The 22,469-nt window shown below is 41.0% G+C and overlaps 2 protein-coding genes across 3 annotated transcripts in view; both read right to left on the bottom strand.

Moving 5' to 3' along the window:
• The window catches only part of ADGRG7 (adhesion G protein-coupled receptor G7), a 92,987-nt gene extending 88,474 nt beyond the window's left edge, over positions 1 to 4,513 (bottom strand). Inside the window, exon 1 of the mRNA XM_079766335.1 lies at positions 4,173 to 4,513. Within this exon, the coding sequence (XP_079622461.1) occupies positions 4,173 to 4,287 (115 nt within the window). The 5' untranslated portion in view covers positions 4,288 to 4,513. The remainder of the gene's footprint in view (positions 1 to 4,172) is intronic.
• A 14,788-nt stretch (positions 4,514 to 19,301) lies between these two features.
• Positions 19,302 to 22,469, bottom strand: part of TMEM45A (transmembrane protein 45A) — a 105,855-nt gene continuing 102,687 nt past the window's right edge. For both annotated transcript variants that reach the window (XM_079767109.1, XM_079767110.1), the window contains one exon: positions 19,302 to 19,799. In XM_079767109.1, coding sequence (XP_079623235.1) covers positions 19,706 to 19,799 — 94 coding nt within the window. In that variant the 3' untranslated portion in view covers positions 19,302 to 19,705. The remainder of the gene's footprint in view (positions 19,800 to 22,469) is intronic.

Here is a 22,469-nt window from a genome sequence, read left to right as displayed (position 1 = left end):
GGAAAAGAGTGAATGGAGTGAAAACCTTAGACTAGGTGCATAAGAAAGGTCTCTTTGAGGAGGTGACCTTTAATCAAAAATCTAAACTTGAAAGAAGGAGACATGTAAAACCCTAAATGAAGAGTTTCAGGCAAGCTGATATTATTAAAGAAGAACTCCAAGCCTTGAGTTTCATTTAGAAATTGTAAAAGTCACCAATAGTTTTGAAAAAATTTTTACCAAACAAAACTTCAAATGCATAGGACATCTTGTTCCTGGGAGCATAAATAGAGAAAATATTAAACTTGGCAGTATTTTTATGGATTAATACACATTTGTATCTCTGTTTACTTCTATATTATTTATATGTATATAAGTATATTTATTTAATATATATTCAAATATATATACATATACATATACATATATATATATATATATATATATATATATATATATATATATACACTAGAGGCCCAGTGCACAACATTTGTGCACTGGGGGAAGGTGTCCCTCAGTCTGGCCTGTGCCCTGTCGTAGTCTGGGACCCCTCGGGGGATGTCTGCCTGCCGGCTTAAGACCCGCTCTCCATGGACATCCCCTAAGGGGTCCTTCGCTGCCAGCCATGAGCCCAGCTCCTGTGGGAGCACAATGACCACCAGGGGGCAGCTCCTGCATTGAGCATCTGCCCCCTGGTGGTCAGTGCGCATCATAGCGACTGGTCATTTTGCAGTTTGGCCAATTTGCATATTAGCCTTTGATTCTATAGGATTATTTCAAAAATGTCATGATGTCTTGGTGAAAAATAGATCATTCTATCTAATAAAGAGAGAATATGCAAATTGACCATTATGCCATCACAAAGATGGTTGTACCCACAGCAGAGGCAGGGTTTCCATAACACAAGATGGCTATACCCAGAGTGGAGGCTGATTTCCCATAAGAAGCCTTAACGAGCAATCAACAGGGACCTGAGGCTTTACTCCCCTGTCTGGCAGGGCTTGACGGGGGACCTCAGGCTACGCCCCGCCGCCCCAGCACTAGGCCAATCAACAGGGACCTCAGGCTGCGCCCCCACTGGCACTGGACTGGGGGACCTGAGGCTGCACCCCCCGCCCAGCGCTGGGCCAGGGGACCTGAGGCTGCGCCCTCCCACCCAACGGGGCTTGACAAGGGTGGGGCCAGTCAGGTCTGGATCTTGCCCCATGGGTGTGAGGCAGGCTGGGTCTGGGTCTCGTGCAATTTTGAGGTGCCGCGGGTGGATGGGGACTTGACTCTGGGTCCGGCAGCGCACCCCAAACTCTGACAGGAGGAAGATTTTCATATACATTTTACTAATTTTCTTTCATCTCTGACACTTCTATTATAGATAAAGGACAAATAGCAATATTAAAATATTTCCTCTAATCCCCTTTTAATATGCACTAATTTTGTGCACCAGGCCACTAGTTATTATTATAATGTTTTCAGCAGCTTGAAAGAACACCAAAAACTATTCTAGCAATCCTAAAAGAAATCTCATCTACTCACATGAAATACTGTCAATTTCATCAGGACCAGAGCCCTGAACCATGATCTTTTCCAAGATGTCTTGTTAAGATATAGGAGCAGGATAAAAATCTTTTCTATATAACACAGATGATCATTGACATTCTAAAGGCCATGTCTTGAAGCACTTGCTTGATATTTAAACCAATGATTCATTTTTAAAAAAGATAAATTTATACAGAATAATTAGACAGAAATGAGCTCATTTGTGGTTTATTTGATGGCTAGTAGATATTGGGACTGTGCGAATGTGAGAAATCTTTCTAGTAAAGGCAGTCACCAGGATGAATTAATTGATTGGGTTACCATCGTCTTGTTTCTAGTTAGGCAGAATGGTGTAGGAATAATGAACACAGATAATGAAGTCAGAATGGTTAGAATAAAATCCAGACCCAACACTTTCCAACTACATAAACATTAAAACATTCTATATGCCTCAGTTTCCCCATCTGTAACATGGATACAACATCTGCCTCAAAAAGTGGTTGTCAGGATTAAATGAAATAAGGTATGTGAATTTTTTAGCATAGTGCCTAGAATATAGTAAGAATTTTTCAAATTGTCAATTTTATAATATGGAATAATGAAATACTCATGACTCTCCCCTTAAAAAGATAAATTAAAAAACAATTCATTTGTATTCCCAGTAAAGGACCAAAGGGAGACCATTCAATAATTGCATAAGATGGGAGAATGAGATGAGGTGGAAAGAGATGGAGTAGAGTGGAATGGAATGAATGGAAGGGAGTAGACCCAAATTTACCAACTAAAACAAAATCTGAATAAAATGCACGAAGCAAAATATAGCAGTAAACAGTATCAGTCTTTCAATCTTTCTCTTTAAATGATAGCGGTAACCCCCTCCTGTTCAACTTGGTTTACCCAAAAACTGAGGGCGGTCCTTATATAAAGAGCTAAATCAAAATTCTGCTTACAGCAAGGAAACATTTGTCTTTTCTGAGGAGCTGGGATGCTTCTACGTGGACTCTTTGTTTCTTGCTCTGCTTTGTTTGGGGTCTGGAAGCTCAGGGATTTGTTCTATATTTATTTTGAGCAACTCCCCTTAGCTTTGACTTTCATATACTTCTGTTCCCCACCCTGTCCTCTTTCTTAAGGTGTTTTTGTACTTTGGTCCTTGTTTGAATGGTTCTGTTGTACCTGTGTCCTTTATAAGTCACCACAAATTTCCCTTTAAAAGTAGATGTCTTTATATGCATAGCCCATGGACACAGCCAATAGTGTGGTGAGGACCTAGGGAGGGGATGTGGGGGCGGCGGGGGGGGGGGGGGGGGGGCGCTGGGTGGAGGCAGGCAAAGGAAGTGAAAATGGAGGACATCTGCAATAGTGTCAACAATAAAAAATTTAAATTAAAAAAATTAATGTAAATTTTTTATAAGTAGATGCCACATAAAGATAGGAAGAAAAAAGGAAGGAGGGAGGGAGGGGGAGGGAAAGAGGAAAACCTTCTTAAAAGTATACCTTTAAATAAGGTCTTACAAGTTTAGGAGCCTTAATGGAGCAAACTCTAGGATTTATAAATATTTTAAACTTCAACCAAACTACTTGATAAACTTTAAACACAAACAAAAACATTTTCCCCAAGTTTAAATTTTACTAGGGATTTTTTCTGACACATTTTCTCATGCTAATTTTCTAAATCCTACGAATACAGTCATCTAGAAATATTGTTCTTTGGTGGGAAAGGGAAAAGCCAGATCTATTCTCAGCTACCACGGTGTCACAGCCAGCGTGTCTGACTCCCTTTGTCTCTGCAGCAGATCCTTACAGCCATGCGTGGCGCTCCTTCTGTCCTGCACAGCTGCCCCCTCAGAGGGACGCCTGTCCTTCTGCCCTCTCCTGACTGACGCTATTTACCCTTATTTACTCCATTTCATTAGAAACTTCTTACAAAAGGGAAGTGCTGAGCACACCCAGGGTTGAGTCCCTCATAGAGAACCTGCACAGCCCACGGGAACAGCGCGGGATTGCAGAGAGCCTCTGTTGAGAGTTTCTGGGGCTTTCCTTTAACACCATTGTTTTACACATCATTGACCTCCCCACCCCCTTTCCCTGGGTCAGCTCTAGCACATAGCAGGTGACTAACAAAATATTTGTTGAATAACCAGGAAAATTGTTTTCTAAATTACATTAATTTTTTTAGTAGTTTTCTATGCCTGAAAAGGGAGAACTTTGTGTGCAAACCATATTATCATTTTATTTACAATCCTAGAGAAAGCATTCTTAAACTTCCTTCTTGAAATGAAATTTTATTCTATGTCTGTTTGATTATGTGTGTCCATAACTGTTTTCCTTCCTTAGATTTAGCTAAACAAATCCAAACATGTGTTATTAATGGCTTTAATTATTACTCTCCTCTCCATTGAATCAGGAGTTGAAAGAGCATAAAGAGGCCAATTCAACCATGTCATCCATCACCTTGCCCACTCACACACACGTAGTCATGTACATACAACATTATTCCAGCCATGAATTGGCCCTTGTCTTGTATATTTCATAGAAGACAAGGGCCAGTTGAGGCGGGAGCCTCAGCCTAGACACGGCACTTTTCAGCACTGCGGCAGGTGCAGGGACAGAGTCTCCACGCCTTCTCTCGCTCTAAGTTAAACATAGTAAGACGGCATTACCTCTCTTGATCTTGACCACAGCCATCCAGATGCTCAGTCCGAAAATGATGGTGGTCAGCAGCCCGCACACGATGGCCACCAGCGCCCTGAGGTCACACACACGGCCGGCCGCCATGGGGAAGCCAAGCCACAAATCCACTCCTGGGTGAAAAGTAACTAGCGTCTTTTCTTCTCAAGCCAAGAAGTTTAATCAGAAACTATTCCAAAAAATAAAAATAGTTTTTTTCTTTTAGTGACCTTTCAGGCAGATATCCTCATTTTTCAGGATATTTTTAGGGTCATCAGGGAGAATACAGTTCGAATCACAGAATGAAAGGTACATTCTCTGCTTGCAATCTCCTCATCCTCACTGAATGAGAACATGAAAAGGTGATTGGAGTGTGGAAAAAGGAAGAGAACTCAGGGCAATAAAGGAGAAGGGGAGGGAGTAACTAACAGGGTCAAAGGGTAAAGGTCCTGACAAGCAAGAAAATGGGGAAGGGAGCAAAACAAAAGAAACCTAGAGAGGCCCTGGTTGGTGTTCCTGAGTGGTTAGAGCATCTGCCTGCGAACCGAAGGGTTACACATTCAATTCCCTGTCAAAGGCACGTGCCTGGGTTGCAGGTTTGATCCCTGACCCTGGTCCAGGCCCATGTGGGAGGCAATCAATTCTCTCTCTCTCTCTCTCTCTCTCTCTCTCTCTCTCTCTCTCTCTTTCTCTCTCTCTCTCTCTCTCTCTCTCTCTCTCTCTCTCTCTCTCTCTGGCAAACTAAAATAGGGAGTCAGACCAAAAGAAGGGAGAGTAGGGTGTCAACACTTGGACGGGAATGGGGGTGAAGATCGCAGATTGATTACATTCCTGGTGATCAATCAAACAGGTAAACATATAATAATAATTGGAACCAACTTCTTTACTCTAGGAGAAGGGAGTTACAAATATGGAAAGGAAGAGAACTTGAATGCCATAAGAATTTGAAAACAATCAGAAATATGAAGAGAGGAAAGCTGTATGCAGTTAATTCTGAAGGGAAGATGGCTGTCAGAGGAATGTATGAGTCAGTTATAAACTTCTTTTTCAAAAGGTGAGTATTTCAAAGGAAGGAATGTGATATTACTTCTTCTTTCTAATACTTGAACTAAATAATTTCCATTGTGCCTAAAAAAACAAACCTGTAGTGTTGGATTGGAATTGGATGTATGCCAAATACAAACTCATATATATATAAAATACAAACTCATATATGTATGTATATATATATGAGTTTATATTATATATATACATATATATATAAAACCATCAGTTTGTATTTATGTATATATCCAATTCCAATCCCAGTCCATATATAGAGAGAGATATACATTTCAATATGCACTCAATAAATATATTTATATGCAGGGTGGGGCAAAAGTAGTTTTACAGTTGTTCATATGGAAAATAATACAATAATTAATAAATAATCTATACTACTAAAAGGGTAATATGCTAATTAGACTGGGAGACCTTCCAGGAGACCTTCCGGATAAAGCCATGGTGGTGGGGACAAGGCAGAGGCGGTTAGAGGAGATCAGGCCAGGAGGGGAGGGCAGGGCAGGGTGGCCAGTTTAGGGTGATCAGGCCAGCAGGTGGGGCAGTTGGGGGTGAGAAGGCTGGCAGGGGGGGGGGGGGTGCGGCAGTTGGGGGCAAGCAGGCCAGCAGTCCCAGTGGTTAGGAGCAATCAGGCAGGCAGGCAGGTGAGCTGTTAGAAGCCAGCAGTCCCAGATTGTAGAGGGTACAGGCTGGGCTGAGGGAGACCCCCCACCATGCATGAATTTTGTGCACCGGGCCACTAGTATAAGAATAAACTGTTTCGCATACTCACAACTGTAAACCTACTTTTATCCCACCCTGTATATAAACAATATAGACGTAAACATAGATGCAGAAGTGTGTTAATACACAAAAAATTATATATGTGCATGTTTATGACATATATTGCAAGCATACATATATTCTCTAGCTCTGGTCATTCATAAGGTCAGGAAGCAATGATAATCCATTAGCAATGAGCACACCTGAAGCCCTGATCTTGATTTCTAAAAATAATTTTCCACTAAAAGGAAGAGGGCTCCCAGGGGCAATGGCTAATTCCCAGACAAGGGCGCAGAAAATCCAAAATGAGTCTAGAATATCTTATCCCATAAAGCAAGGACATATTCAAGGAATGATGGGTACATATCAAATGGACACAGAATCCAGCATGAAGTGACTCTCCATTGCCAAACGAAGGATAATTTGAACATCAAAATGAATAATGCTTATAACAGATTATAATCCATTAAGTAAAATAGGAAAACTACTGAATCTGAAACTCTGGAAGTGTGCCCAGCAATCTGTGTTTTAAATAGTCCTCCAATGTGATGCCCACTGCAGTTTGGTAACCACTGTTTGGGTAATTCTCCAAAGAGAGTGAATCAAGTTTGCAGTAAACTAGCAAATAGCAAGAGATTAAATTGCTTTTTTGTGCAACAGGAAATTCCTTTGTTAATATTCATAGGAAATGTCATGGCTTTAAAAATTGCCAAATATTCAGATAAGTATGCTAAGACACATATTTTTGTCACCTGTGAAACTACTATTCTTTTATTTATCTTATTCATTTATTTAACCAGATTTGCATGGGTTTATACTCAGAAGTGTTAAGAAGTTCTGAAATCCCTTTTATAGGCACACCTTTATTTTATTGCACTTCACTGTATAGCACTTTATAGATGTAGCATTTTTTTATAAACCGAAGGCAAGACCCTTTCCCAGCAAAAGGATTACAACTTGCTTTATTACTATACTGGCTTTAGTAGAGTAGTCTGGAATGGAACCCTTAGTATCTTATTGAAATGCCGATATTTCCCTACCATCTGGACTGTGACCCCAGTGGAGAGTTAAGTACACAGAAACCTGCTTACCTTACCTCCCACGATATTGAAGACAAAAGTCAATATCAACTTCCCCACCTGTTATACCTTAAAAATCAGCCTCTGAATTTCTCCATTGGAAAACCTCCAAGTAGCATGTGCTACTCCTTCATTATTGAGCACTCAGAAACCTTTAACTCACCTATTTGTATATTTACACAACCCTAACACCCCCTTTTCTACCTGGTTGCCAATGAAGGGCAGGGAGAAAGGTATCCAAAAAGCTTTTCTTAACCAGGTTACTGACCTTTTTTGTGCCTTCCCACTTCACCCCACATGCCTTTGTTCTTCAGGTGCCGCCTACACTCCCCAGAGCCAGGTGTTCCAGATAGGATCTCCAGGGCTGATTGCTTCATGGAAGGAAAATTAGCATCTGTTTGTGAAAAATGACTCACTTAATACTAGCAGAAGTCTGCTGCTATGAAACTAAAATATGTACCCATTAAACTCTGATTAATGTGACCTTGAATTAACCTCTCAGTACCCCAGAAGATGAAAAAAGGAACCCTCAAATTCTTCTTTTAGTTTTAAATTTGCTTCTGCGTCTTGCTCCAGAGAACCCCTATTCCTCTCTTCATCTCTTCTGACTTGATTCTTAGATCTTTCTTATCCTATTTTTTCCTCTTTTATTTCTTCCCTTTAACACCCCCCAAATCTGAGCTGGTGGGCATAGTATATGGTCAAGACTGAAAGAGGAAATTGTCAATATAGTTAGGTTAAGAAGTATAGTGTAGGAAGTAATTTTATTTTCTTCCATTCCTTCTAGAAAGCTTGATTCAGGTGAAAGGCAAATCCAGAATTTATAGTAACTAGACAAGAGCTTCAGTCAAGAGACACGAGTCCCATGTAAGCATTAGTACTTCTGAAAATAGTAACATCAAATCATAATATCTTTTTTTTAAATATATTTTATTGATTTTTTACAGAGAGGAAGGGAGAGGGATAGAGAGCTAGAAACATCGATGAGAGAGAATCATCGACCAGCTGCCTCCTGCACACCCCCTACCAGGGATGTGCCCGCAGCCAATGTACATGCCCTTGACCCGAATCGAATCTGGGACCTTTCAGTCCGCAGACCGACGCTCTATCCATTGAGCCAAACCGGTTTCGGCAAAATCATAATATCTTACCTGAGGCAAGATGAGTTGGTATTTTCAATGACCTGCACAAACTAGCATTATTATTTATACCTTAACAAGATAATATTCTGATTCCTAAATCTCTCCATTTAGAATATTTGACAGAAATCATTGGTGCAAATGCCAATGATCTATTGTTACATAACCGACCCCTCCAAAATTTAGTGACTTAAAACACAGCGCCATCTATTTGCTCAAGGTCAGGTAGTTCGGACAAGACTTCACAGGGATGGCTTTGAACCACATGATCATTTAGCCAAGTCACCTGGAAGTTCTACTGGAGCATCAAGGATCCAAGATGGCATTTCTCACATGTCCAGGGTCTCAGCTGAAGTGAATAGAAGGCAAACTTGGCTGAAGCTCTCTCTACCTCAAGGTTTTTTCTTCTCCAAGGCCGTCACCTCCTTGAAGCCTTTCCAACACAACAGCCTTCTTCACAGGGAGGCTGAGTTCCAGCAGTGTAAGCTGGAAGACTTCTTAAGACTTAGGAGCATAATCTACTCAGTTTCACTTTTACCACATTCTATCGATCCAAGAAAATCAGAAGACCAGACCAAATTCAATGGTAAAGGGGGCTACAAAAATGGATGAATTTAAGGAGGCAGAATTCATTGGGGGCTTTGATGTTTCATTTCATGTGTCATCTTGTCTAGGCCATAGTACCTAGTTATTGGTCAAACATTATTCTAGATGTTTCTGTGAAGGTTTTTTTTTTTTAATGAGATGAATATTTAAACCTGTAGAGTTTGAGTAAAGCAAATTACCCTCATCCAAGTAGTTGAAGGCCTAAATGAAAAAGACTGAAGAAGGTGGGATTCTGCCAGCTGACTGTCTTGGACTCAGACTGCAGCATCAACTTTTCCAGCCTGCCTTCTTAGGAGCTTAAGAGCTTAGCCTGCAGATTTCGGACTTGCTAACTTCCACAATCACATGAGCCAATTTTTTAAAATACATCTTTATTTACCTATCCCCTTGGTTCTGTTTCTGGAGAATTCTGACCAATACAGAGATTATTTGCAATGCGCATCACGCATTTTCCAGATAAGGCTCCTAATCCCCAGAAAGCTTAATAATAGTGTGTGACCCTCAAGGATTTTGTGATCTATTGAGAGAGCAGGCATATAAAACGTTAGAACACACCACAGATAATGTAGAAGTCACTAGTTGATAAATGGTTTACTCTGCAAGTGTCTACCTGAGGAATGTTGGAATTACCAGTTAAGAAAACTTGCCAACCTAGATGAGGCCATAAAACAGCATAAATGTGTAAACAAGCCAAGTTATCAACAGGCTGCACAGTGATAATAGTACACTTTATGGTTGGTAATAAAACTTGGGAGATATCTTCATGCCTCACATTTAGCTCAAACACAGGCTGTATTTTGAAGTCTAAAACATTAAACTTAAAACTAATATTAAAGTAATGGATGTATTCATTTTCTATGACTGCTAAATATCACAAACTGACTGGCTTAAAAAAACAGAAATTTTTAAAAATATATATATTGATTGATTTCAGAGAGAAAAGGAGAGGGAGAGAGAAAGAGAAACATCAATGATGATGGGGGATTATTGATTGGCTGCCTCCTGCACACCCCCTACTGGGGATCGAGCCCGCAACCAGGGCATGTGCCCTTGACCGGAATCAAACCTGGGACTTTTCAGTACACAGGCTGACGCTCTATCCACTGAGCCAAATCGGCTAGGGCAAAAAAAAAAACAAACAAAAAAAAAACAAAACACAGAGAGAGAGAGAGAGAGAGAGAGAGAGAGAGAGAGAGAAATTTAATGTCTTACAACTCTGGAAACTAGCAGTTCAAGATCAACTAATCAGTAGGGCCATGCTCCCTCTGAAGGTGCTGGGGAAGACTCCTCTCCCTTAGCTTCTGATGGTTTGCTGGCACCTTTGGCCTTCTTTGACTTGTAGACAGCACCCTACTCTGCCTTTGTGTTCACATGGCACTCTCCCTGTGAGTGTGCCAGTGTCCACATTTCCCATTTATATAAGGACACCAGCTATATTGCATTAGGGCCCATCCTACTTTAGTGTGACCTCATCTTAACTAAACTAATTCTAGCTACAACAAACAGCTTTATTTTCAAATAAAGATCACAGTCTGAGCTCTTGGAGGTTAGGACTTCAACATATGAATGTAGGGGTGGGGAACAATGTATTATAACACTGATCAATTAGAATCTAAGACTTAAAAATAGTAATAACCCAAAACTCCACCTGTAACATTGTGGTCTGACTTGTTGCTTGGGTTATGGAAGCTTCTTTATGTGAATCTGGTGCTTCGGCTTGAGTTGTGTTTCCATGCTTTGCCACTAGAGGGAAGCATCATTGCTGTCGGTTTTTCAGCTGTTGAGCCTAATATACAGGATCTTCAGTACTCAGCCATTCATAATGTAGGCACATCAGATGTGAAATAAATTCATACACATTTCTTGGAGGCTGGAGAGTAGAAAAGATATCGTATGCTGGGAAGAATGGTGTGACTTGGTCATCTCTGTCCTGGTGATCCTTCCCTTATATCTCTGCTATGGACTGAATGTTTGTGTCCCCTCAAAATTCTTATGTTGAACCTCTAATCACCACATGTCAGAAAACAAAAGTTTCAATAAATTTAAGAAGATTGAAATCATATTTCACATGTTCTCTGATCCTAGTAGTGTGAAACTAGAAATCAATCACAAGAAAAAACTAAAACACACACAAAGACATGGAAGCTAAATAACATGTTACTGTACAATGAATGGGTTAACAATGAGGTCAAGGAAAAAAATAAAAAGATACACATGAAAACGAGAACATAACAACTCAAAATCCATGGGGCACAATGAAAGCAACCCTGAGAAGAAAATTCATGACATTACAGACCTACCTCAAGAAACAAGAAAAATCTCAAATAAACAATCTAACTTTACACTTAAAGGAACTAGAAAAAGAACAACAAACACAGCCCAAAGTGAGTAGAAGGAAGGAAATAATAAAGATAAGAGCAGAAATAAACATAATAGAATATAAAAAACAATACAAAAGATCAGTGAAACCAACAGCTGGCAATTTAAAAGATAAACAAGATTGACAAACCTTTAACCAGACTCATTAAGAAAAAAGAGAGAGAACACAAATAAATAAAATCAGAAATGAAAGAAGAGAAATAACAACTGACTCCTCAGAAATATAAGGGATTGTAAGTAAATGCCAACAAGTTGGAAAATCTGGACAAAAGGGATACATTCCTACAAACATAAAATCTTCCAAAACTGAACCGGGACAAATCAGAAAATCTGAATAGATTGATTAACAACTAATGAAATTGAAGCAATAATTTTCAAAAAATAAAACACACAAAAAATCCCAGCAAACAAAAGTCCTGGACCAGATGGCTTCACATGTAAATTTTACCAAACATTCAAAAAAGAACTAATACCTATCCTTCTCAAACTATTCCAAAAAGTTCAAGAGGAGGGAAGACTCTCGAGTTCATTTTATGAGGCCAGCATTATCCTAATTCCAAAACCAGATAAAGAAACAACAAAGAAAGAAAATATCACTGATAAACATAGATGGTAAAATCCTCAATAAAATGTTAACAAACCAATCCAGCAATACATTAAAAAGATCACACATCATGATCATGTGGGGTTTATTCTAGGGGTGTAAGACCAGTGCCTACAAATCAATAAACATGATACACCACATAAACAAAATGAAGGATAAAAATCACATGATCATATCAACAGATGCAAAAAGGCATTTGATAAAATCCAGCACCCTTTTATGATAAAAACTCTCAGGAAAGTGGGAATAGAGGGAACATGCCTCAACATAACAAAAGCCATATATGACAAACCCATAGCCAACATCAGTCAATGGGCAAAAACTAAAAGTGTTTCCCTTAAGACCAGGAAAAAGACAGGGATATCTGGCCCTCGCTGGTTTGGCTCAGTGGATAGAGTGTCCGGCCTGCGTACTGAAGGGTCCCGAGTTCAATTTTGGTCAAGGGCACATGCCCGGGTTGCAGGCTCAATCCCAGTAGGGGGTGTGCAGGAGGCAGCTGATCAATGATTCTCTCTCATCATTGATGTTTCTCTCTCTTCCTCTTCGAAATCAATAAAAATATATTTAAAAAATAAAGACAGAGGTGTCTGTTTTCACTGATACTCTTATTCAACATAATACTGAAAATCCTAGCCACAGCAATCAGATATGAAGAAAAAATGAAAGGCATCCAAATTGGAAAGAATGAAATAAAACTGTCACTCATGTAGATTACATGATACTAAAGATTCCACACACACACACACACACAAAAATGCTAGAACTGATAAGTGAATTAGTAAAGTATCAGGATATAAAATAAATATCCAGAAATCAGTTGCATTTTTGTATGCCAATAATGAACTATCAGAAAGGGAAACTAAAAATAATAATAGTAATAATAATCCCATTTACAATGGCATAAAAAAATAAAATACCTAGGAATAAATTTAACCAACAATTTAAAAGACCTGTACTCAGAAAATTATAAGATACTAAAGAAGTAAATTGAAGAAGATACAAATAAGTGAAAGTATATACCATGTTCATAGATTGGAAGAATTGACATCATCAAAATGTCCATACTACCTAAAGCAATCTATAGATTCAATGCAATTCCTATCAAAATACCAATGGTGTATTTCACAGAACTAGAATAAATATTCCAAAAATTCATATGGAACCACAAAAGACTTCAAATAGCCACAGCAATCTTGAAAAAGAAGAACAAAGTTGGAGGAATCACGCTACTTGATAGCAAATGATACTAGAAGACCATAATAATCAAAATAGCATGGTACTGGCATAAAAAACAGACATATAGCCCTTGCCGGTTTGGCTCAGTGGTAGAGCATCAGCCTGCGGACTAAAGGGTCCCAGGTTCAATTCTGGTCAAGGGCACATGCCGGGGTCGCAGGCTCAATCCCTAGTAAGGGGCGTGCAGGAGGCAGCCAATCAATGATTCTCTCTCATCATTGATGTTTCTATCTCTCTCTCTCCCTCTCCCTTCCTCTCTAAAATCAATAAAAATATAATTAAAAAACAAAACAAAAAACAGACATATACGTAGACCAATAGAACAGAATAAAGAGTCCAGAAATAAGCCCATGCTTTTATTAATATTCAACAAAGGAGTCAAGAATATACAATGGGATAAAGATACTCTGTTCAATAAATGGTGTTGGAAAAATTAGAAAGATACATGCCCAAAAATATTAGACTACCTTCTTACACCATACACAAGAATAAACTCAAAATGGATTAAAAACTTAAATGTAAGACTCAAAACCACAAAAATCCTAGAAGAAAATATAGGTAGTAAAATCTCAGGCATTTCTTGTAGCAATAATTTTTCTGATATGTCTCCTCAGGCAAGGGAAACAAAAGAAAAAATAAACAAATGGGACTACATCAAACTAAAAAAATTTTGCACAGCAGTGGAAACCATCAACAAAATGAAAAGATAACCCACTGAATGTGAGAACGTATCCACCAATGATACATCTGATAAAGGCTTAACATCCAAAATGTATAAAGAACTTATAGAACTCAACACGAAGAAAACAAACAATCCAATAAAAAAAATAGGCAAAGGATCTGAATGGACACTTCTCCAAAGAGGTTATACAGATGGCCAATAGAATATGAAAAGATGCTCAATGTCACTAATCATCAGAGAAATGCAAATTAGAACCACAATGAGATATAACTCACACCTGTCAGAATGGATATCATTAATAAATCTACAAAAAAAGTGTTGCAAGGATGTGGAGATAAGGGAACTCTCATGCACTGTTGGTGATAATGCAGATTAGTGCAGCCACTGTGGAAAGTAGTATGGAGTCACCTCAAAAATTAAAAATGGAACTGTCTTTTGACCCAGTGATCCCCCTTCTCGGAATAGATTCTAAGAATCCTGAAACATTAATTTCTCCCACATACATGCAATGAACAAAGATTTGTCATTTTTGCTTTAAGACTAATGCCTTAAAGGCTGAGAAATACTGGCATCCAATCTCAGAGCTGTTAGTAGAAAAGTTAAGGTTTTTTCATTTTTAGTAGCTTAGCCCAGAAACCCAGTCATTCTATTTATGGCATGTCTCTCCAAGCTTAAAGCAAAAATCTTCCTTTATTGCTATTTATTTAGGGAAACTTCTTTTCTCTTACTTCACTAGTTGTTCTCTATTCTCTCAATTTTCTCCATCTGGAATTCACATTAGTCAGAATATAGAATTTCTGGATCTATTCTCTATGCGTAAGAACTTCTCTTTTATACTTTTTATCTATTGGCTTTTTGCATTTTGTAAGAACTCCTCACTTCACAGCTTTTATTGCTTGTTCCTGTAGTCCGAAGTGACTTTTGCACTACCTTATTGCAAATACAGCCTTGGTTAATGAGCCCTATTGTGACAAAATGAAGATAAGAATGGCCATGACCCAACCTCCCATTTCAACAAGGAGATAGAAGTTAATGCAATCAGAGGCTGGAGTTTCCCAAGCAAAAGAGATTGGAGGTTACGGAAATCACTGAGGAATTGGTATCACATCAATAGCCAATGTCAATTTTGCACTGAATATATAAAGAGTTTCTTTAAACACAATCAAATACAAGCAAATGAAGTGTGAAATACCCTCAAAGGCAGGGTTACAAAAAGCTCAGGAATTGAGACCTCAGATTTTTGGTAGAGTTGAGATCAAATACAAATAAAAGTAAGGGGAGGCACCCTTTCTCAACTCCTTCCCTTGTGAAGGCTTCCATCTCTATATATAAAAAGCCAGAGACCAGAATGGCATAATGACCAAAAATGACCCGTTGCTATGACACCCACTGCGGCCAGCAAACCCGCCCGATTAGGGGGTGGGGCCGGCCGGTCAACCTCCCTCAGCCCCTCCCCACAGCTGGTCCTGCCCCTGATAGCCCCCCCCCCTACCACAATACAGGGTGGGGCTGGCCAGCCAACCTCCTGCAGCCCCTCCCCCTGCCCAGCCCTACTCCAGGTCTGCCCCCCACCCTGATCAGGGCCCGGGCCAGCAGGCCAACTGCCTGTGGCCCCTCTCCCTGGTGGACCCCACCTCTGATGGGCCCCCACCACCCCGATCAGCCCGTGGCCCCTCCCCCCAGCCAGGTCCACCCCCAATCGGCCCCCGCACCCCATTCGGAGGCGGTGCCAGCCCACAGCCCCTCCCTATGTCCAGCCCCACCCAAAATTGCCCCCCCACTCAAATCAGGTGCAGGGCCTGCCAGCCAATTGCCCTTGGCCCCTCCCCCCACCCATCCCGGCCTGATCAGTCCCCAATCGGGGCATCCCACCAACCAACCTCCCACTGTCTCCTCCTCCTGACAGGCCCGACCCCAATCTGCCCCGATTGGGGCTGAGCTGGACAGACCCCACCTGTGCACAAATTCATGCACTGGGCCTCTAGTAAAATTATAATAATGGTGTTCAAATACTGCTGATTTCAGGGACTAGAAGCAGAAAGCCCCAGACTGTAGACTTAGAACTGAACCTCTGATAACTCACAGGGTTGCATCTCACTCATATTCTCTCTATGCAGAGACTGGAGGAATGGACATTTCTGCTTTTTCATAAAGACTGTTGGAATATTTGCATTTATCAGTTTTCAATATTCTAGCTTTAATCTGGTTCACAATAATTATTCCTAGAGTTTCTGCTCAGGTCTAGATACCAGCAATGCCATTTTCATGTAACTTTCAGCTGATGGCTCACTCTTGTTTTTCCTTTTTCTCTTTCTTTGTTTTTAAATTCCAGTTGACATACAGTATTATATGTTTCAGGTGTATAAACCCATGAATGGACATTTCTATAACTTTTGAAGTGATCATTTCAATAAAGCTAGTACCCATCTGACACCATACACAGTTATTACAATACTAGAGGCCCAGTGCACGAAATTCGTGCACGGGGGGGGTGGAGAGTGGAGGGTGCCCCTCAGCCCAGCCTGCACCCTCTCCAATCTGGGACCCCTTGAGGGATGTTCGATGGCACTCTCACAATCCAGGACTGCTGGCCCCCAACTGTTTGCCTTCCTGCCTGATTGCCCCAAACTGTTTCTGCCTCCCAGCCTGATCACCCCCTAACCACTCCCCTGCCAGCCTGATCAACGTCTAACTGCTCCCCTGCCAGCCTGATTGACCCTAACTGCCCTCCCCTGCCAGCTTGGTCACCCCTAACTGTCCTCCCCTGCAGGCCTGGTTGTCCCTAACTGCCCTCCCCTGCTGGCCCGGTTACCCCTAACTTCCCTCCCCTGCCAGCCTGGTTGCCCCCAACTGCCCTCCACTGCAGGCCTTGTCCCTCCCAACTACCCTCCCCTGCAGACCTTGTCCCTCCCAACTGCCCTCTCCTGCAGGTCTGGTACCCCCCCCGCCAACTGCCCTCCTCTGCTGGCCTGGTTGCCCCAACTGCCCTCCTCTGCTGGCCTGGTTCCCCCCAACTGTCCTCCCCTGCAGGCCTGATCCCCCCCAACTGCCCTCCCCTGAAAGATTGGGTCTGCCTTAACTGCCCTCCCCTGCAGGCCTGATCACCCACAACTGCCCTCCCCTGCCTGTCATCTTGTGGTGGCCATCTTGTATACACATGGGGGCAGCCATCTTTGACCACATGGGGGCGGCCATCTTGTGTGTTGGAGTGATGGTCAATTTGCATATTATCTCCTTATTATACAGGATTATTGAATATACTATGCCCTATGCTGTACTTTACATCACTGTGACAATTCTATAACTACGAATTTGTAATTTTTAATCCTATCATCATTCTGATGGCTCGCTCTTTTGAAACACAAAGTTGCCAAAGTCATAGAAACTTGGCAGACTAGAAGAGACCCCTGAGATGGAGGACACACATGGGGCAGAAGGCCATGATCTCCTGAGGGCCATGACTTGTGGGCCTTTCACATGCTAGAAATGCAGTAGGTTTTATTGCATTATTCAAGATCAATCTTTAAGGACCCACATTAATTGTTTTCAACCATTACATTAAAAAAATAAATGTATCTAAAAACTGGTGAATAGAAAAGCTACTGTGTATAGCAGGAATACCAAATATCTGAAATTAGTTATTCATTTATTCAATAACATTTATGTTTTCAGTTCTTTCATTAACACACTAAGAACAAGAGCATATAAGAACAGTGAGCTATAGATGATCACCCTCTGTATTGTATTGTGTAGACCTTCCTAAATGCTTTCCTGGGAGACAAAGATAGCACACCTTTCTAATCACTTTTACAAACTAACTAGAGGCCCAGTGCACAAAGTCCATGCACGGGGGGGGGGGGTCATCCCTTCAGGCCAGCCTGCACCCTCTCCAATCCAGGACCCCTCAGGGGATGTCTGACTGCCGGTTTAGGCCCGATCACAATCCTGGACCACTGGCTCCTAACTGCTCACCTGCCTGCCTTCCTGATCGCCCCTAACTGCCCCCCTTGCCATCCTGGTCACCCCTAACTGCCCCCCGGTGCCAGCCAGGTCATCCCCAGCTGCCCCCTCCCTGCCAGTCTGGTCATTCCTAACTGCCCCCCGCTCCCCCGCAGACCTGGTCACCCCTTACTGCCCCCCCCTGCTAGCCTGGTCGCCCCCAACTGCCCCCCTCTGCTGGCCTGGTCGCTCCTCACAGCCCTCCCACCAGCCTGGTTGCCCCATGCAGCCTGTTGTTCAGTCATTTGGTTGTCCCTCACTAACCCCCCCTTCCGGCCTGGTCGCCCCACGCAGCCTGCTTGTTCAGTCATTTGGTCATCCCTCACTAATCCCCCTGTCAACCTGGTCACAGGCAGCCATCTTGTGAGAGCATGACAATCAATTTGCACATCACTTTTTTATTATATAGGACAGTGATGGCAAACCTATGACATGTGTGTCAGCACTGACACGTGTAGCCATCTCTGATGACACGCGGCCGCTGAGGCGGCCGCATGCCAAGGATGAAACATTTGCTGCTCCTGAGGATGAAACATTTGCGAAATAATGTTTTTTCCTCAAAGTGACACACTACCCGAGTTATGCTCAGTTTTTTGGCGAAGTTTGACACACCAAGCTCAAAAGGTTGCCCATCGCTGATATAGGATAATTTAAGCAGAAAGAAATATTTGCTAGTTGAAAAGGAAAAATTTTTAAATGACTGAATCAAATTAATCTTTAAAAAAATGAATGTGTCCAGTTCTTTGGCCTAAACAATCCATCCACTTTCCTCTGCAGTGTCACTGTGATCATACCAGACTGGGGCAGGCCCCTAGATTTGTCAGTGCTTCTGGAATGCCAGGGAGCCTGCAGGATTTAATTGCCCACATTTCACCTTCAGCTGCCCATGAGGCTGCCTCTTTTCCTCCATATTTGAGTCATCTCTCAAGGATTCCTGAAGCCCTCCTTACCTTTCCTGTCGTGGCAGAGATTGATATTGTACAAAGTTAGCTATCTCCATGCTTCAGTTTTGTCTCAGAGACTCTAGATTTATAACATGTGACATTCAGAAAGGGCCCCATGATTCATCCAATTCAATTCCCTTACTTTAGAGAGAAGGACATGGTGATTGCTCAAGCCCTAGAGGCTGGTTAATGGTAGAGCCAGAATTAGAAACAAGATTTCTTGACTCTCCACTGAGTTCTACTTAGCCCACAGACTGTGCTCTGACTTTTTACCCAGATTTTCCAGAAAAGGCTATTCCTTGTCTTAACCCCTCAACTATGGCAGCAGAGGGGAGGTATGGTGGCCACGCTATGCTATTGATGACGTTTTACTCTGTAGATAATATCATGACTCTCCTTTCCCAGTCTCTTATGGCTTTGCAACCATATGTTCCAGGGATCATCCCTTTTATCTTTTCCCAAAGAGTGCACAACTCAGAAAGACTCTGGCTCACTTTTCCTAGAGGAGAAATCAGGTGTTACAGAAAGACAAGTCTCATCAAAAAGGGAATTTCAGTGTCACACAGCATTTTCTTCATGATATAAAGGTGGGGTGCAGTTAAATAACAAAAATAAAGATTTGAGGTATTCATTTATTTATCATTGCAACAACAAGACAAACATGTGTAATCCCATTTTTAACAAGTACAAATGGTAGCAATCCCAAGAACCTTAAGCATATGTATAAGGCAAATGAAACAAATGTTTGTCATATCATGGGCATCAAACTTTAGATGACCTTGGAAGAGTCACTATAGGCCCTGAATACCAAGGCTGATGTGCAAAATGAACTTATCATCTAAAGTAATTTCAAACCTAAAATAAAACATTAATATTCAAATACTTTAACAAAATTCAAAATACAACCAGTACACCAAGAATGATCCTTAGCCAAACAAAAGATCAAGAAACAAAACTATGAACAAAAACAATGCAAAAAAAAAAGAAAAAAGAAAGAAAGGAAAAGTTCATCCAAAAAGACTAGATGCCCATCAAAATCACATCTCTTCTTCTGATTCTTGTTCTCGTTCAACATTTTTCAGCAGTCCAACTTCTGAGGGGCAGGTCCTATTAAGTCGAGATTTAACCAACCTGAGAAGAATGAAAGGCATTTCATATTATGTTGTTTAAGATTAAAAACCCAGAGCAATACGTACTTATAACAAACTCCAAATTATTTGTGCAAATGGGAGAGGCACCCCAAAAGAGAAAATCACTTTTATTTAGCTTTGGATGTACCTGAAATTTTTATGTATTTTTTATTGTTTTTAAATAATTCTTTATTGTTGAAAGTATTATATTTGTCCCTTTTTTTTCCCCATTGACCCCCTCCAGTCCGCTCCCCGCCCCAGGCTCTCACCATCCCATTGTCTGTGTCCAAGGGCCATGGATATATGCATACAATGTCCTTGGTTAATTACCTCCCACCCACCCACCCTCCCCCACCTTCCCTCCGAGATTCCCCACTCTGTTCCATGCTTCCTTGTCTCTAGATCCACTCCGTTCATCAGTTAAAAACTGTGGTTTTGGTTTTGTTTTTTATTAAAGTAAGGTATAATAAGCAAACAGATCCAAAGTAGCTTCTGAATGCACAGCATGATTATTTGATTACACATCAGAAGATGCCTAATTAATTATTCAGAACTTTTATCATTTCTAAAACAAACAAGACAATCTCTGGGTTGTAGGAAGCCTTATGAAGCCAAGCTCAGCCAAGCTTTTCCAAGTCTGCACCCAGCTGTGTATTATAAGTAGGAGCCCTCTTCTGAAAGGAAGTGCATAAAGGTATCTCCTTCCCCATATCAAATCTGGGCTTTATTGCAGCCCCTACTCGAGCCTTCAGAGAGGTGCTTTTGTGCAGGCCACAGGCTGTCCACCGCACATGGTGGTCCAAGTTAGAAGTGCACTCCACCCTTGTTTTCATAGATTAAGAGAATCTGTAGGATTGGGGGAAGCAGCAATTATAATTTTTTACATTGGAAGGTACTAAGCTTCTTAGGAGCAGAAATTCAGCAGGCTTTCCCTTTCTCTGATGTATTAAGATCTAGAAAAAGGTTTTTTTTCTGTGCAAGATTATTTGTAAAGACATTGTACTGTGACCATATCAATAAAACATATTTAACTTCCAGAATTACATGGGAATATACAAGCAAACTTGATAAACCAAATCATCAAAATCATTCTCATTTTATGAAAAACTTCCCTAGCCTGTCTGCATCTTTACCCTTATCATCTGCCTTTCTTTTTCTTCTAATGAAGGTCTGGTCTGCCTCTATCAATATGCATTTGAAGCATAGTAACCTCCATCTTGGGTAAAAACTGCTGTTTAAAATTTTAACCCGGCTATTCTGGCTTCTGTAAACATTTGCTTGCTACTCCCATTCCAGAGAGGCCACAAACTATGCCCCAGACAGAGTTGTCAGTGCTGGCGCCAGGCCAGGCCTTGAGATATGGTCTCATGGCCCTGTCCCAGCACACGGGACTTTTTCTCAGATGGTCCGGAAGTCTTGTTCCAAATTTGGAAAACAAAGGGCTGAAAAACATATAAATAGGAAAGACTTCTACCATATTGGGCCCCAGAATTCGAGAAGCAAGATTTCCTCTGGGCCCGCTAGCACTAGCGAAATGAAAGGGACTCCAAATAAATTTGGCTTATTGATTAATACGTCTTCTGATTTACAATATAACACATTGTCTTTACTTGTGCTCTGGGTCCCACTAGAATATGAGGGTCCCACTAGAATAAGAGCAGAGACCTCATCTTACTCACTGCCCTAATCCCAACCGGAGTCTAGAACAGGTCTGGCACATAATGGTGGCTCAACACACATTTGGTAAATCAATGGCCTTTGAAGCAATCTGCCAGGAGTTCATATCACTCACCTATTCATAGATAATTCATAATTCTTCAGTCACCTCCAATTCAACACTAATTCCTCCAATACATAACAACCACTGAGCAGTATTTAGTAACATCTGTTGACTCATCAAGAGCCAAAGAAAACTCAAAATCACTTGTCTTGATTATTAATTGACAATTGATGCTGCTTCCAATATCCTCAACTCCTCAAGGCATTGTTCTCATGAAAGGCTAATAGTCTTAATGTCTGGGACAGCGTTTGTGTCATTTAAAAAAAACCACACAGTTATTTCCACACTGTACAACTTCAATGCACGCTAAATGAAATGCATTAATTAGTTAATTTATTCTTAGATTCATTCCTGATAAGTTTTGTAAAAAATAAAACAAAGACACAGCTACTTACTACAAAGTAATTGCTAACACAGACCCTACTGATTTTTCCTGTCCCCCCTTCCTTCTCTCTGGATTGTATCTGCTATTGCTTCAAGCCATGAAGATGAATATTCAGATATTTGAAATAGGCTCTATCTGTACCTTGTAGCTCTAGGTATTGGCACATGCAAAAACGGCCACTGGGTACAGACTGAGGGATGGTGTAAGAAAATGAAGTGCAAATAATTACTAGTTCCTGGAATGATGCAAATTCAGGGAAATACAGTCAAGGTGTGTCTGGGCTTTTGTTTGCATATGTTCCTCTGGATTAATATGAGGAAGAGCAGAGCTGAGACTCTGGGTGTACTTCCAGAATCTATCTGGAAATCAAACTCCCAGAAGTCAAATTATCATATACCTGGCATTGTGTCATCTATATTTTGTTCTTCAAAATAGCTCACATGAATCATTGCTTGGAAAACCAACCTGAAAATGTTAGGGTCAAAAGTAGAATATTAATCATGCTC

Source organism: Cnephaeus nilssonii (genome assembly GCF_951640355.1).
Source record: "Cnephaeus nilssonii genome assembly, chromosome: 3".
NCBI classification, from domain to species: Eukaryota; Metazoa; Chordata; class Mammalia; order Chiroptera; family Vespertilionidae; genus Cnephaeus; species Cnephaeus nilssonii.
Note: the sequence above shows the minus strand (reverse complement) of the source record. Positions and strands in the feature narration are given on the sequence as shown.